Source organism: Glycine soja, chromosome 17, assembly GCF_004193775.1.
Source record: "Glycine soja cultivar W05 chromosome 17, ASM419377v2, whole genome shotgun sequence".
Classification (NCBI taxonomy): Eukaryota; Viridiplantae; Streptophyta; class Magnoliopsida; order Fabales; family Fabaceae; genus Glycine; species Glycine soja.
This window is the reverse complement of record NC_041018.1, coordinates 7,649,315-7,665,256: the sequence shown is the minus strand read 5'-3', so window position 1 is coordinate 7,665,256 and position 15,942 is coordinate 7,649,315. Positions and strand designations below refer to the sequence as shown.

General features: G+C 31.0%; 1 protein-coding gene across 7 annotated transcripts; it reads right to left on the bottom strand.

The window, feature by feature from the left end:
* Window positions 1–1,802: 1,802 nt before the first annotated feature.
* Window positions 1,803–12,419, bottom strand: LOC114394177 (zinc finger protein BRUTUS-like At1g18910). Of its 7 annotated transcripts, none has more exons than XM_028355803.1 (12): window positions 12,027–12,417; window positions 10,072–10,290; window positions 8,009–8,203; window positions 7,585–7,934; window positions 7,192–7,423; window positions 5,041–6,728; window positions 4,088–4,306; window positions 3,868–4,002; window positions 2,837–3,071; window positions 2,695–2,754; window positions 2,166–2,249; window positions 1,803–2,085 (listed from the first exon to the last, which is right to left on the bottom strand). In XM_028355803.1, the coding sequence occupies exons 1-12, from the start codon at window positions 12,306–12,308 to the stop codon at window positions 1,978–1,980; spliced, it is 3,807 nt and encodes a 1,268-aa protein (XP_028211604.1). In that variant the 5' UTR covers window positions 12,309–12,417; the 3' UTR covers window positions 1,803–1,977. The 7 variants fall into 7 exon arrangements, with proteins under 7 accessions (XP_028211604.1, XP_028211606.1, XP_028211607.1 ...); XM_028355805.1 differs by having other exon boundaries at window positions 1,803–2,079; window positions 12,027–12,416; XM_028355806.1 differs by having other exon boundaries at window positions 2,166–2,237; window positions 12,027–12,416.
* Between the last annotated feature and the right edge of the window lie 3,523 nt (window positions 12,420–15,942).

The window sequence follows — 15,942 nt, the reverse complement described above, 5'->3', positions numbered from 1 at the left end:
TTTTTCTATTCATGAAAACCAGAGTGCATGCATGACCCGTGTTATGCACGGATCAAAATTTTTATGAATAATTATATAAAATATTTTAAATATAATTTTCATGTATTATGAATTTTTTATAATTTTTAATTTATTTTAATCATGAATTATAAAGTATAATATTTTAATCAAATAATTGGACACAAATAATTAATATGTTAAATTAAGATCAAATTATTTAAGTATTTTTTGAGTTTGATTATTAGTAGAAATAATTATTGATTGAGCTTTTTTTTTTCCGGTCAAATTCAATTAGTTAGCATCTCTTTTCCTTAATAAACCAGGATAAAAAAAATATAATATTTTTAATTATTAATTATTTTTATTTATTATAGATATATATTTGATTACATATATGATACACTATAATCTTTAAAAAATAATAAATGAGATTTTTTTATATAAATTAGGTAAGGTGGTAATTTAAATAATTATTATAAAATAATACTTCGATCAATCTAACGTAAGAATTTCTAACTACAATAAAAAAAATAAAACAAAATACTTTATGGAATAACATTTTCAACTATATATTTTAAATTAAAACATAAATCAAGTGTCATGTGTCAAGCACAACTATATGTTAATTTGTCAATAATGTGTTAAAATATTTTAATTTTTTAGCATATAATTTTTTTTTAAAAATTGAATTAGAAATTATGAACTAAAAATAATAAAAAATTTGTGCAAGATATCAATCATGTATCATAAAAGGATAACAACTTTAAATTATTAGTTAGTATTGGGCAAAAATAAATAGTTGCTGAATATATGATTAATTATTATATTTAAAATAAACATGGAGAGAAATAAAAAGTAATAGTTGAAATTATGATTAGATTTTGATTATATGTGGTAGAATTAACCGAAATGTTAACGGGAAGTTATAAATATAATTGGAAGTTGAAAAATTAGTTAAAAATTGAAAAGATTAATTTATTAAATTAGTAAGTGTCTGATGAAACTAATGATTGAAGTAACTGAAAAATAATAAAATTATAATTTATCTAAAATGAATGAAAGTTAGAAACTGATATTAAAAAATCTACTTTAACTAACATTTCAAAAAATATTAAAAACTAATGAGAAATTACTAAAAAAACTTATTTACCGTAAAATATTTCCTACAATCTTGTCATAATATTTCTTATTTTCTTCTTCAAAATTGAATTCGTCACTTAAAGAAATTAATTTTTTAATAAAGATTATTATCTTGTGGTGCCTTTCCTAATTCTTTGTCTTCATGTTTATACAAGTACTTGTAGTTTTAGGATCCAAAATGCTAATTTCTATTAAGTTTTTGATTAATATAGTTGGTAATGTCAACAACTTCAAAGAAATAAAAGTTATTTTTAAAATATTATCATCTCAAACATAAATATATTAATTATATTATTTATTTTAAATATGCATTTCAAAATAATATTCTTATCTTAATTTAAAATAATCTTACTTAGTTAGTCAAATTAATAATAATAATAATAATATATTATTATTATTATTATTATTATTATTATTATTATAATCTTAACTCACCTATATTCATCAGTTGTCCAGTATACCTTATAACTTCTTATTCTAGGCAAAGATAGAACAAAACCAATACAACGAATAGGAAGCTAAAATATTATGGCGTTATCCACACTCTTGCATTTAAAGAGTCAGCTGAGTACTATTAAAAACAAAGTGGGCAACAAATGTCTACGTGTAGAAAGTTGTCACGAATGGCATTTTTCACGTTTTTCAGACTGAAGATGCAATGATGATTCTAATATTTTGCAATGCAAGATCAATAAAATGCCATGGACGAGAAGATATTTTTAAATTAGAATGATTATTTTGGCACAAGCAATACAGATAAACATCAAATGTTTTACAACCTAGTGTTTAAATACAAAGAAGCAAGGAAGAAGCAACTTTATGCTCTCAATGGAAGAATCATAGAACTCTAGTGTTGTAGGAACCACAACTAGGGCATTTGTGGTAGAGCCAGTGGAAGGGGGTCTCTCCTTTCTTTTCACAATCATTACATAATAAAACCTGCAACTATTACAGGATCCATCAGAGTATGCATTTTGAAAAAACATACAACAACGCATCAGAAATAAGAAATATAGTTGACAAACCTGAGTTTGACTAGAAATCTCATCAGAAATTCTCTCTTCAGCCAACAACGCATCTAACATCCTAAAATATACCTGCAAGTCATTCTGATGGTTTAAGAGAGATGATCACTTCAAAGACAATGGTGTACTGATAACAAAATTCAAAAACCAGCTTAACCCCTCAGCTAATTCGGATAAGCAAATATAACCTTATGTAAAATGACGAGACAAGACAATGATAGAGTAATTGAAACAGAAATCATGCAAAGTGAAAAAAATTTAATGTTGCCCTGTAGAATTCCCTAGTCGCTTTTATAGATTTTAATATTGACGGCTGGTCATTAGAACTATGGCGTAACTTATGTAGTAACTAGCAACCCCTAAAGTTGTACTTTATCAGCTTTTGTAAACAATCATCAGAAGACAAGAAAGCTTCTCGTAATTCTCCAGTGCATGTAAGTAATGTGAAATTCAATGGCAAATGTGTTATCATCAGTATGAACAACATATCTTGATATAAGATACATAATAACATTAAATAATAACTGACCTGCATGTCTCCAAGTGACTTGCTACATATTGGGCAGGTATAATTAAAGCAGGTATATTCCTGAAAGTACCATCACAAATGCTACCAAAGTTGTTTCTGTATTTTCTGGATATTTGTGAAGGAAATAAATATAAGGAAGTACCTGAAAACATGTTGAGTGCATTACATGACCACATGGGAGGGCTTTTACCGGAGAGCAGGATGTGAAGATATATTCATGACAAATTGGACAGTTGTCCTCTAAATGTTTCTCCCTGCATGTATGTGTCATAAGAGAACGAGACATACAAGCATTGCAATTCATACAGTGAAAGTAGTCTACACCCAAACCCTTTCCAACTCGGCACAGGTTACAGTAAGGACAATGGTAAATTTCCCTGATGAGCATTTCAGAAGTAAGAGATTTAGATTAGCAATAATAGGCTTTGTTTAAATAATAAAAGAACTACAGTAACAATTTGAAAGTTTAGCATAGCTAGTTAAGGTGACAACTGACAAGCACGACTATTAACCTTCATGCACTTGATCATTTTCATTGAGAACTTGAAATATAGCACAGCTAGGGCCCATTATTATTATCATTATCATATTCATGAAATATTTTTTGGAAGGTAACAAAAAAACCTGTCTTCCTTTAGTAGAGAAACATTAAGATACCGTGTTTACTATGCTTAGGAGTTAGCATATAATTTAATGATGCTTTGGTGTGGTGTGTGTTGACTGTCTGTGTAGAGAGAGGTTAGCCTATCGATGCTAATGGAAATCAAAATCATTCTTATAGTTAAACCAGTTCACCAATGAATATCATTGTTACGTTTGTTGATGTCAATTTGTTAGTTATTGGCTCCTTGATTCTTAGAATGTGGGCTTGAGTCTAACTCAACCTCAAAAGCTAGTTCATAGGGTGAAGGTTGTCTCCCATTTATATATTCAATTTTGACATTATCTCTAACCAATTTGGGACTTGGGTTTTTTCCAATATTGATTGACTCTAATTATCTCTTTAACTAATTGTATTTATACCATAAATAAGATATTAGTGAGCAATCCTGGACACACTATTCTCAAAATCTAACAAACAAATGTTCTATGGGATGGGTATCTTTACAGAATCCACCGATTGAAAGTTTCTCTAAGGTAAAGTTTATAAAGACACTAATTAAGCTACATTACCTTTCATCATCAAATAATTTGCAGATCCTGCAGTAATATTTTGCCATCGATAAATTACATGAAATTGTTGAGCATGTGGCACTGATTGGTTGAATCACTAAGCACTTCATACACATCATCTTTGTAATAGATTTTCTATACATATTTTGGCAATTGGACAAAGATCAAAATAGAAGTTCTCTATTGAAAAAAACATAAATTGAACATATGGTATTCTTACCTGTCAACTGAATGATCTGATTCCTCATTATGGCAATGTATGCAGGTATGAAGTTGGTTGCAACAAGGAGCAAAAAGCTTACAGTTCCTCTTGTAGTGTTTACAACCGTAGATTAGTTTGAGAGGGTCCCTGTAAGATGGATGTTTCCCAGGAAATTCCAGTTCATCATTTTTTATATTGGCTTCTGTAGAAGAGATCTGCTGCCTAATAATCCAACGACTGAAATTACGTGGAAAGTAATGTTAAACTCTACAAGTGTGAACTTATTGCTTGAAATAAATTACTGAAAGCTGCTATGAAGCTCTCATCATATTTCGATGTATTTACTTAAGCAGGAATATACTGTCTGCTTAAATCTTTTTATGCCAAATTCCTACAAATATAAATATCAATATTCTCTCATTGTTGTTACAATATCTCACTTAAAATCCACAGGATTTCAGAATCAACTATGCAATGCATCATTTGATTCTCAAGGAGTAGAATAAGTTTAGTCCATTCCAAAAATTAATGGTCAGGAAAACCAAGCAAACTTGCATAACCCTGCCATTAGTGAATGTCAGAATTAGCTTATTTTACATGTTAAAAAAAATCTTGCAATTTAAAACTCCACATTTTTATTATAATCTTTTTAAAAAAAAGGAAAATATGCTAATCAAAACATGCACTAAAAATCTCCAAGTATAATTGCAATTAATTGTTTATCACACTAAAACTGACAAATAAAATCAACTAAGGAATACTACTAAATTGTTACTCAAAATTGGAGATGAAATGAAAGTTTAAAACAACTCTCTCAAAAGCTTAAGTTGTTAGGTGAAGGCAATGAATAGTTGGTTATAGAGGTTCTAACATGTCGTGAACCAACTCTCCCATAAGCTTCAGACGCTAAGTGAAGGCATGGTAATGGTTTTTTAACAAAAACCTCAAGAAAAATCACAAGTAAGACCAACCTCATTAGTAGGTTCTGTATTATGTATGACTTTTTCTGAGGATCCAAGCAAGAGTCACGAGACACCCTTCTTATCACCGTCTCCAAATCATCTTGACTCAATTTCAAAAGTCGGTCATAACGCCCAGACTTGTCACAAAGTTGAGAATACTTACCTTCATTGTTTACAGGATTTATGATATTTGTTACTTCATTGCAAGCATGTTTGTTATGATCATGAAATTGATTTGTGAGTTTCGAACATTGATTATTATTTTGTTCTGCATTATGAACCTTAACTTTATCATCAAAGTTGTAGTTAGACAGCACAACATTATCACCATTATGATCCTTCTGCAAAAAATTTATGCTTTTGTTGGCAGATGATTCTTCTTGTAATTCATCCAGAATTTCTTCAGATAAATATTTGGATATAATCTCCAGTGGCTCAACAGGCTGGAGAGGGGCAACATTTGACCCCTCTGTTACCTTGGTTAAACTGTACCCATCCCACCATTCACCTAACCATTCATCAAACATTGTATTTTTAGTAGCCATGGACCATAAGAACATCAAAACATGTTGTTCTTCCTGTGTTAAAGATGCCATTAGCCAAGGTATCATATCTTGCAATATCTCTGCTCTTATTCTTCCAAGCATGCATCCAATGATCCTCCCTTGCTCATGGTTTGAGAAGAATTTTCTAATTATAGGCCAAATTTCTATTTCCTCACGGTTTATGTGATCAGAAAGTGACTTATGCATTGATTTGCACATTTCTTGCAGCTTCCTGCATAAATGGTGATACCTTAGAATTCCCTTCTCCTTGACATTTGGATCAATTGTAGAAACAGAAAGATGTAACCCAGACATCTTATCAAGGATGTGAGATATTTTATTGAAGTGATCAACTTCATGTTTGTGATCAAAGGTATAAGCATGGCTAATGTTTTTAAGTTTACCCCTTGCCTCCATGGCTGGAAACACTATCTCATCTTCTGCATCACTATGGATTTGATGAAGAAAATATATGAGATGGAATCGTTTATGGAAATCCATAAGCAACTTATCATTTTTTTCTAACTGAGTTGAGCCAAGAACTAGGTACTCCAAATCTTTCTTGATAGCTTTGTGAAAGAAAAATATTAGGTCAATTGGTTTCGGATCATCAAGAAAAGAAATAGAAGAACGTTCTTCTGCATGTAATGTAGGATGCTGATGTAACTTCGCAACTGTGGAAGGAAAAAATATATGCAGATTAATTCCTGTGGAGTATGGTGTCTCATACTTGTTTACATTATTGGATCCAGAGGAGGAGGAATAGGACAAACAATTCTGGCCAGAGACTTTATGAGGCTGCTTCTCAGAATTTAAGAAAGAAAATTCATGAGCTTCCTTAATTTGTTCGGGTAAAAGAGAGCATCTTCTTTTAAACATATGTTGCAGTTCTTGTCTGAATTTTTCAATAGAGGTTTTACCTGAATAACCAATGCGGAACCACTCATGTAACAGTGATGAAAAAGCTTTACAGACAGAATTATTTCCTTTCTTTATGCAATAGAGAATGGAGCTAGACTCTTTTTCAGACAAGCGAACTGAAAACCAGGTTATAACACATCTTAGTAACCCAAGAGGCATCATATATAGGCTCAAGCTTAGAAGTCTCTCTTGCATTCCATTTCTGCAGTTCTTTCTAAAGATAGGAAATACCTGATAAAAAATAAGTAAGGATTCCAAAATGGTAAGCATTTGATATGTTAGCATGTAGAATCCCTCTCATGTAGGAAACTAATTTGTTGATAAATATGGAAGTCATAAATTGAACTTTTCTCAGAAAATAGAGATTTTTTTTTCTCACTTATTGGTCTTCTATTCACTCAAGGTAAGAAACATTTCATTCTATGAAGAACATCATATATAAATGTGTTTTCCTTTAAAAAAATCATACATTAACGTGTTTGAATAAGTGAGTAGGTTGATCTACTTGCTGCATTATTATATTGATAACACTCTTACAGTTTAGAATAGTTTCAAAAGCACAATATTAGGATATTTTATTAAACTGTTGCGTATGAGGATAAACTGAAAGGTTAAGGACCATTCCCATATATTACTAATATTTATTCCCTGACTTCCTTGGTAAAACAAACAAGTAGTGATTTAAATATAATACCTCATTTTCTTGAAAAGCAAATTGTTTGTTGACTCCTGATACAAATGATTCAAGTGTTTGGCAAAGCTTCTCTATGAATTTGCTCAAAAGTATTCCACTTTCTGAGTTATAGAATAGCAATTGTTGTATATCTTCAATGTTACTTTCACCAAGAAATTGTTCAATGGACTTGGACAACCAACCATAAGCATGTTTATTCAGTACAGGATGAAAGAATTTCTTCTGAGCATCACTGTAATAAGGAAGTTACATTAAGAAATTAGATGATTGTGAACAACAATAATAAGATTTTTAGATAGAAGAGAAGCATATGCCTTCAGGAAATTCAGCAAATAACATCAAACAAATTAGTCAGATTCCACACACCAAAAAAGAAATGGTTAGAAGCACTACCTGTAGAAGATGAGGACATCTGCAAAGAATTTTAGTTGGATAAGTATCGAGTCTAAATTCTGAAAACAGCTGGATTTTCTTAGCAGATGAAGTTCTTCCAGAATATCTTTCAAATCTTTCTTGATGGCATTATGCCAAAGATGAAGGACATTAACCTGGTTGGCTCCATCTTCTATTTCTTTGCCATTCACTTTCATTGGACTTGAAATTTCTTCGGAGTTCCTATTACAATAACTCAGCTCTAGTGATCTTTCTATATGTAGGAATCCATCAACACCTTGAAATTCTCCACTCTGAAAACAGGTCTCGGTACAGGTTTGTTTGCTGCTTCTAAGCCAAGAAACCAAAACCTTCACAATGATATCTGAATTAGTAAAAAGTAGGAAGTTTATTAAAACATATTAAATGCTAAACTGTTGCCTACCTCTTGCATTGCCTTTTCCATTGGTGCAATTTCATTTAAACACTGGGTAACTTCTGATTGTTTGTTTGCAGAAAGGAAGGATACCATCCATGGCAAAACTTCCTCCAGCAACATTATAGGAACACTACATATGAATTGCCACACAAGTGAGGCCTGTTCTTTGTTAGATAATTTCTGGATCAACAGGGGAAAAACCTGCAGCAGTGCACAAATTTATAAGTATTGCTTGTTGTCTTATTTTACCTCCCATCGTACATTTCCTTATACTAGAATGAACTTAATGGTTCGTATCTTGTTAACAGATAATTGCCATTAACAAAGCATATGAACAAGCAAATAATTGCTGCAAAACTAAATTTAACCATGCATCTAAGATAAAGGTACAACAAGCCAAATAGCAAGTTATAATTGACACCCACATGACCATTTTCATTAGTCAGATTAATGTCCATTTGACATAGGGTTTTTTCTTGCACATTCAGTAAGAAAGAATAAGTTTTTTATCCTTTTCAAAAGTCAGGGAAAACCGCACTTGACTCAATCGCTCAATTAAAAGATCTTTGCAGTTTATCCATTAGTCAGATTAAGGTTCTCTGGGCGAGGGGTTTTATTGAACACTAACATTTGGTAAAGATGGACAGGGTTTGACCCCTTTATAAATTGCACATGTCCTATAGTTGAAAACAGGGTTTTTTGCATTTTACCCTATATTTTTTGGTTGTTTTCTTTAAGTGTATTTATCAGTACAAATCAAGATTTGTTAGCATACTACTTTTATTTTTAAGTAAAGGGGTGAGCAAAGGTAACAAGGTAGGGGAGACATCCTAACAACATTGGCACCCCTACCCCTACCTCAACTATGCCGCACCACAAATATATATATATATATATATATATATATATATATATATATATAGAAAAAGGAAAAGATTAACAAGCATAGGGGGACATCAACCAAAACCCAAGAGAGAAATCCCAACACTAAGAGAGCCTGTAGTTGGGAAGGCCCAACCTCATTTCTAAAAAAGTCTTCCCTAATGAAATGACCAAGAGAATCCCACCAAACAAAATTCTGTACACTACGACCATGGAAGGCAAGTCTATCTGTACAAGTGTTGCCTTCTCTGCACATATGTAAGACATTAAAATTCATCTTTTGAGTGAGAGTTAGACATCCCAACATCTTTAGCATACTACTTTAGGTTTGTTCTTATATAGCAAATGTTATAATATTAATCAGTTATAGTTATGATAAATAAAGTTGTGCCTTGGTGACTTGTTGGTCATGGGTTCGAATCCGGAAACAGCCTCTTTGCATATGCAAGGGTAAGGCTGCGTACAACATCCCTCCCCCATACCTTCGCATAGCGAAGAGCCTCTGGGCAATGGGGTACGAAGTTTTTATAGTTATGATAAATAAATGAATAATTAGTTGTGTTGGCGGTCCTTTATTAGCTTCTTTACTTAATACATTCACTTTACAAATTAATTAGAGGGTACGTGCAATATGCAGTTTCTCTGGAATACCTTATTTCATCATCTAATAAAATACACTAGATCACTATAAAATCCTCCCATACCAACCTCAAAAGAGTACGTATTTATGCTAAACTTATAGAAGGGAATCTTTAATATAGTAAGCTTTTGCATTAATGCAGTAAAGAGATGGCAGTTAATTTATTTATTTTTTAACAAGATAAAAAATGTTGTCATACACATTCCTTAGAAGATAGCTCCTAACTTTCTATTACAGTTGATTTCAACATCATGATCTGTATCCCATAAGAAACATGGAGCCAAAGAATAAAATACATTATACAAAATAAAAAAATGTCTTATATGCAATGTTGATGTCAACAAATTAATGGAATGTGTTTAAATTGTATTTAATGAAGCATGTATTTTTCACGATAGGTTCATATTAATAGGAAATAAACCAATGCAAGCAAAACAAATTAACCACATGATTATGAATGCATTTGTGTCTGTAAAAGAAATGAGGAAAGAACATTTAATGTAACTAGAGTATATTTTCATGAATCACAATAAGTGCAAACAACCACCTGCTCTTCTTCTTTCAGCATATGTTGGTAGATGGAGGTTTGCAAGATGCCAATGCAGTACACAAGTTCTTGAAACAGCTTGGAAATATTCTCTTTAGGAACCATCAGCTCATCCAAGAAATGAAAAACAGAACCAAAAAGGCCATTCGTGCTTCTATGTTCAAGGGAATATGTACAGATTACATTTTTCACATGTGTATCCAGTGCAAGGAAGATAACCTGCCAAAAAAGTTTTGAAGTGATATTCAAAAGTGCAAACTTTGAATGGATAACAATCACCATACACATGCTCCTTGTCAGTTGTCACAGACAGAGGCATCTTAGCTCCAAACATGCACTTACAGACATGAACACAAATATTTGAAAAATGTAAAGAGAGAAAGACGACAGTATACTCCTCTTTTGAGGCATCAATGGTATTTCTCTCAGTTCATTCCATACATTTGTTAGTTTTAACTTTAAAGTGATGATTGAATAGGACTAGAATCAAGCCAAGTGTATTGTCAAGATTAGTTTTTTTTAGATCAGCAAATAAAAGATATATATTAAAAAAAGGGTACAAGGGATACCCTAAACTATTACAACCCATAGATCCATTAAAACCTACACAACATACGACCCGCCCTCTAGTTACCTTACATGTAGTATGATAATGCATATAAATTTTTAATAACCAGAGAAATACATTAGACATCTATGCCTAAGACTATGAGGCAACCCTGCCTATATATACCACAAACGAAAGGGACAGATAGTCATTTATAAGGACTTTCTCACAGCATTACTATATCACACATCCTTAACAAAAGAAACATGTCTCCATGTGAGAACCGTTTCCTGAAATAAAACTTGAAGCCCATCGTACATAACGCCTTCCGCATAATAACAAACAATAATGAACCACCTTCAATCAACCCAAGAAATTCACACCCCACCAGCCACACTCTAATCCCAAATCCAAACAAACTATCTCGGCCCACTAAATCACCATCCCGATTCATCTGATACTTCAATAATCAACAAATTTAGAAAGGTCAAGTACCCCTCAAATTCAGCCCTGATAATAACTAGATTCTACTACCACCCACTTTAATACTTTACTCCAAACACATAAAATAAAACCCAGCTAGATAGGTGTTTGAAAAAAATGGATGTTCAAATACCATAGCTCTCATCTTTATCTTTGTTTTCCTATCAAGCAATGATACTCAGACCTCCCGCCCCCCTCTCTCTCACTCTTTTAGCATTGGGTGTCCATTTATTTTCATCCTTTCTTATCACCTACCATACCTAAATTTCTCTCTCAATCTCTCTATAGGTGTCATACAGCATTGGAGTGTCCATTTGTTTTTTTTTTTCTTTCATTCTACATTGCACCATGAAAACATAAAATTCATAAAATATAAAAAAATACCAAAACCAAGGAATAAGGGGTTTAGGATATAAGAACCAAGCAGGTTAAGATACAAATAATGATGAAATTTGTAATTAAGCGACAGTTCATCAACACAAATCAGACGAAGCAGAATTAGATATGAAGTTTGAAATCATGCAACCTTGAAGTTCAAAATTCCTCAAACTAACATAAGATCACATGGCTTACAAACAAATTATAATCATCTATGCTCTTCCCTGCGTCATTTGTAATCACAAAATGGCTCAAACAATAGCATTCAATTCTTGATCCTTCCGTTATTACTTATTATTAATTACAATACAAACTAAACTACTTTCATAACTAATATCCATAGTTATTTCCTCTGATTTACTTAGGGTCTGTTTAAAGAAAAATGAATTGAGATGAAAAGAGGTGAAATATTTGAATTAAAGTAAAGTGTAGTGGTGTGAGACCCACACCAAGTTTTGAAACTTTCATTTCAAATGGATGAAGTGTAATTAAACCAAACACTACCTAGCAACCAAATAAACAGAGCGTAGATATAACTGAAACTGACCTCGTCTTCCGCAGCACAATGATACTTATGAGCTAGTTTGAGGAACTGAAACCTACGTTGAAGCTGAAGAACTATTTGTCGGCAACGGCGCGGCTCGTCCTCCAACGACGACGCCGTTTCCGCCAAGCGACGAAGGTGATCGAGTTCGGAGCGAAAAGCCTTGTGGAAGCAAACGAACAAGAGTATAGGAGCATCGACGAGTGGAACTCGCAACAACGGAGTGTCTTCCTCATCGTTCTCCCCCTCCTCTTTATCGGACAGGGAAGGATCGCCGTCGTCCATGCACGGCGGAGGTTCCGGCAGCAGCCACCATCAACAGCGAAGGAGATCGAAGGGAGGTTCCGCTTAGAGAGTGGCATGGAATTTATCTCTCGCTGCTGAAAATTTTTTATGCGAAAAAATAAGAAAATGAAATAAAAAAAAAAAGGGGGTTTGATACTGACAAGCGGAAAAGGACCTCGTAACTAACGGCCGAGAGCGTTTAGCGTCTTGGCGCTTGCTGTATATGATATCATATAAAGACGGGGGTGGCATGAAGAGTGCCTGTTATGGACTTTAATAATTGCCGCGTGAAAGAGACGCGCCAATTGAATAATGCGCTTGGCGCGCTGGGAATGCCTTTGAATAATAGCTTTTTTCTATGTTTTTGGAAGAATTCATGATTAGTATAATATACAACTTAGTCATCTCGGCCATCTCAACGTGATCATTTTACAAATTTATTAACAAGCTTAAATAAATTATGCCCCCAAAAAAGAAATTAATAAATGATAAATGAAAGATTTTAGCTCTTGGATAGGCAGTTAGTTAATTATAAGTTATAACTAGTAAGTCGTAACTAGATTTTAAATCCTGCAAGTAAGGCATAGGATTGATGGTACAAGATATATAGTATTTACATGCGAGTGATGATTTATTTAGTGGAAGAGAATTTGTGTTTAATTTTTTGTGTATAATTTATTTTTAAATTATTGATAGTCATACGCCATGAATAAAATTAATTTTAAATACAATAATACGAGAGATATATCTAGCATAGGATAAAAAATTAAAATCTTACACGGTTTATATGTATATATATATTTATATGTATATATATATATATATATATATATATATATATATAATTTTAAAAAAATTTATAAAAAAAGTATGTATAAAATAAAATTAATTTTTAAAATATTTAGTTGTATATTAAGTATAATTACATTAAAATTAAGAAAAATCATTAATTATAATTTTAATTGAAAATGTTTAGACACCTGAAATTAACATATTATGCAATTTTAGATAGGTATATTTGACATATGATTTGTTTATATTATCTGTCTATAAAATATAAAATATTCATTAAATATATTAAGATTATGTGTAATTACACTAACAAAGATTATTACATATTTCGTTGTACATTGCATTCTTACACATTGCATGGGAGATCAGGCTCAAGCATACGTACAAAGAAGTGAACCAGTGTGCTGAGTGGCTTACCAGACAAAGATTCGTCTCGAATCATCATTTATAGATTTGGAGCTTGTGTCCTAGTCCACTTCTTTATGCTTCTTTTGCTGACAAATTCGGCATTTCTACCCTTTGTCAGTAGCTTTTTTTTGTACTTTTATGTTCTTTCCTATGTACAATTTTTTTTTATCATTTGTGTCTCATCCCAAATTATGAGATATATTTGGATTATTAGTTGAGCAGGATGAGTGTTATGTTTGATTGAGTAAGTGTTGGCTTCAAAATCTACAATGAGTTTATTTACCTCTAGGGAATAATAGTGATATAATAATTGTATTAAATTTTCAAAAAATTTAAATATAATAAATATGAATATATTTGTTAACTTACACTTTTAATCTTTTATATTTTCATTTAGATTCAGTTTTATCCTTTATATTTTATAAAAATCAATTTAGTCACTAATCTTTTAAATTTGATTCAATTTGATCCTTCCCTTCATTTGAAATCTGTTTTGGGGGTTGATTTTCCAAAAAATATTATTTGTTATTTTCATTCTTTTTTATCATTTTTTTAAAAGCAAGGCTATCCCTTAAGAATGTAATTCAATTCAAATAAGAATTATTTTGATCAACTCCAGCCAGCCCGAGCCAAATAAACGAAACCTAAAATAAATTTTAAAAGATTTTTTTTTATTTTAAACGTGTTGGACCTTTTTATTGATTTATGTGTCATTTTATCAACATACGAGTTTTTTTACTTTATAAGTACTAATAAGAAATATTTTTTTGCTAATGAACCTAAAACATAAGCTTTAATTACTTTGTCCTAGAGCCAACTCTTTGAACAACAAAACTCTTTTTCTTCTTCTTCCGAGTATTTAACAAAGTAACACATTTCAGCAACATTTGTATAGTTTTGTATTGCTGGTGTTGTTAGTCCTTTTGTGGAAGCTGACGCTGTGGGCAACTTGTTTCCTATGCCTTAGCTTTCTTTCTCTGTTTTTCTTTTGTATTTTCATACTCATAAAAAAACTCAACTACATATTTGAAACTCAAGATTTAATTAAACTGAAATAATTTTATGTGAATTGATGATTCACAGTTGAAGTTAAGAATCTAAATCTAATAGAAGAACTTTAAGTATTACTCAAACAACTCATAAATTCAGAATTGCTTTAAGATCAAATGTGATCTCAAATTAAAGATAAAAGGCTAAAAGTTTTAAGTTTACATGGAATGTGTAATAAATGAAAAATGAAATCCATGCCATCACTCTCATGCTTTTATTTTCGTACTCAGTCCATGAAGTTTAATTATGTATCACACGTTCGCGGTGATATCGCATTCCTTGAGCATCATTCTCATTCTTTTGAAATATCTTTCACGAAATAAATAGTTACAAACTGAAAAATCTAAATATCACAAATTTTATGAAAAGTGATATTGTGCATCATACGTGCATGACTTCCACATGGTGATCAGCTACACATCTCTTGTTGATGTTATATATCATTTTGGATTTTAATTTTATTTAAAAAATATTTGAATATATATATATATATATATATATATATATATATGGGAAATGCTAATATTTAACCTAGTTGGAGTGCATTAACATTTAATGTAAAAAAAATTAATTGGACTATAAAATTATTGGTTGTTTTGTTTTTCAAAATTTAATTTAAGGATATATATTATGATATTTTATCATTTAATTTAAAAATAAAAAAAATCATTTTTTCTTTCTCCTATGTATTTTCCAGGATTCTCTTTTATATAGAGAGAGAGATTTTTTTTAAGTTAAATAATAAAGTACGATAATGTCTTTGGGTTAATTTTTGAAAAGAAAAATATTTAATGATTTTTTAGTCTAAATTTTTTGTATTAAATAGTAAATTACTAATGCACATCAATTAGGATGGATATTAAAAATTTTTTATATTTATATATATATATATAATAAACATTTTTATATTTATATGTTTTTCTTTTTTCATTTCATCATTTTTTTTTAGGAAAATGTTAAATTTACATTAGTTATATTACTCCATTTACATCATCATTAGATATCGAAATATAGCGATTATACTTTAATATTGAAAATCCAAAAGAAGAATTTAAGATTTAGGATCATGAAATTTGATTTTATCATCATATTCATAATGGGCAATATATGGATTACTTTAAAATTACAACTAGGTATACACTGCACCAAGTAATAGTACTACTAGAGTGGAATTAATATATAGTTGCACCAATATTGGTCTATGCACGTAGCTCATGGACATGTTATAGGTAAACGAGGATGGAGTAGGTAGGGGTCACTCTATCTCACTTATCATTTCATTATTAGTACCAATCACAAACTATGATTAAAATCTATTTGGATATAATAGTTAGAAGTATTTTTAAGAGTTTTTCTACTAAAAATATAAATAAAAATTCAACAG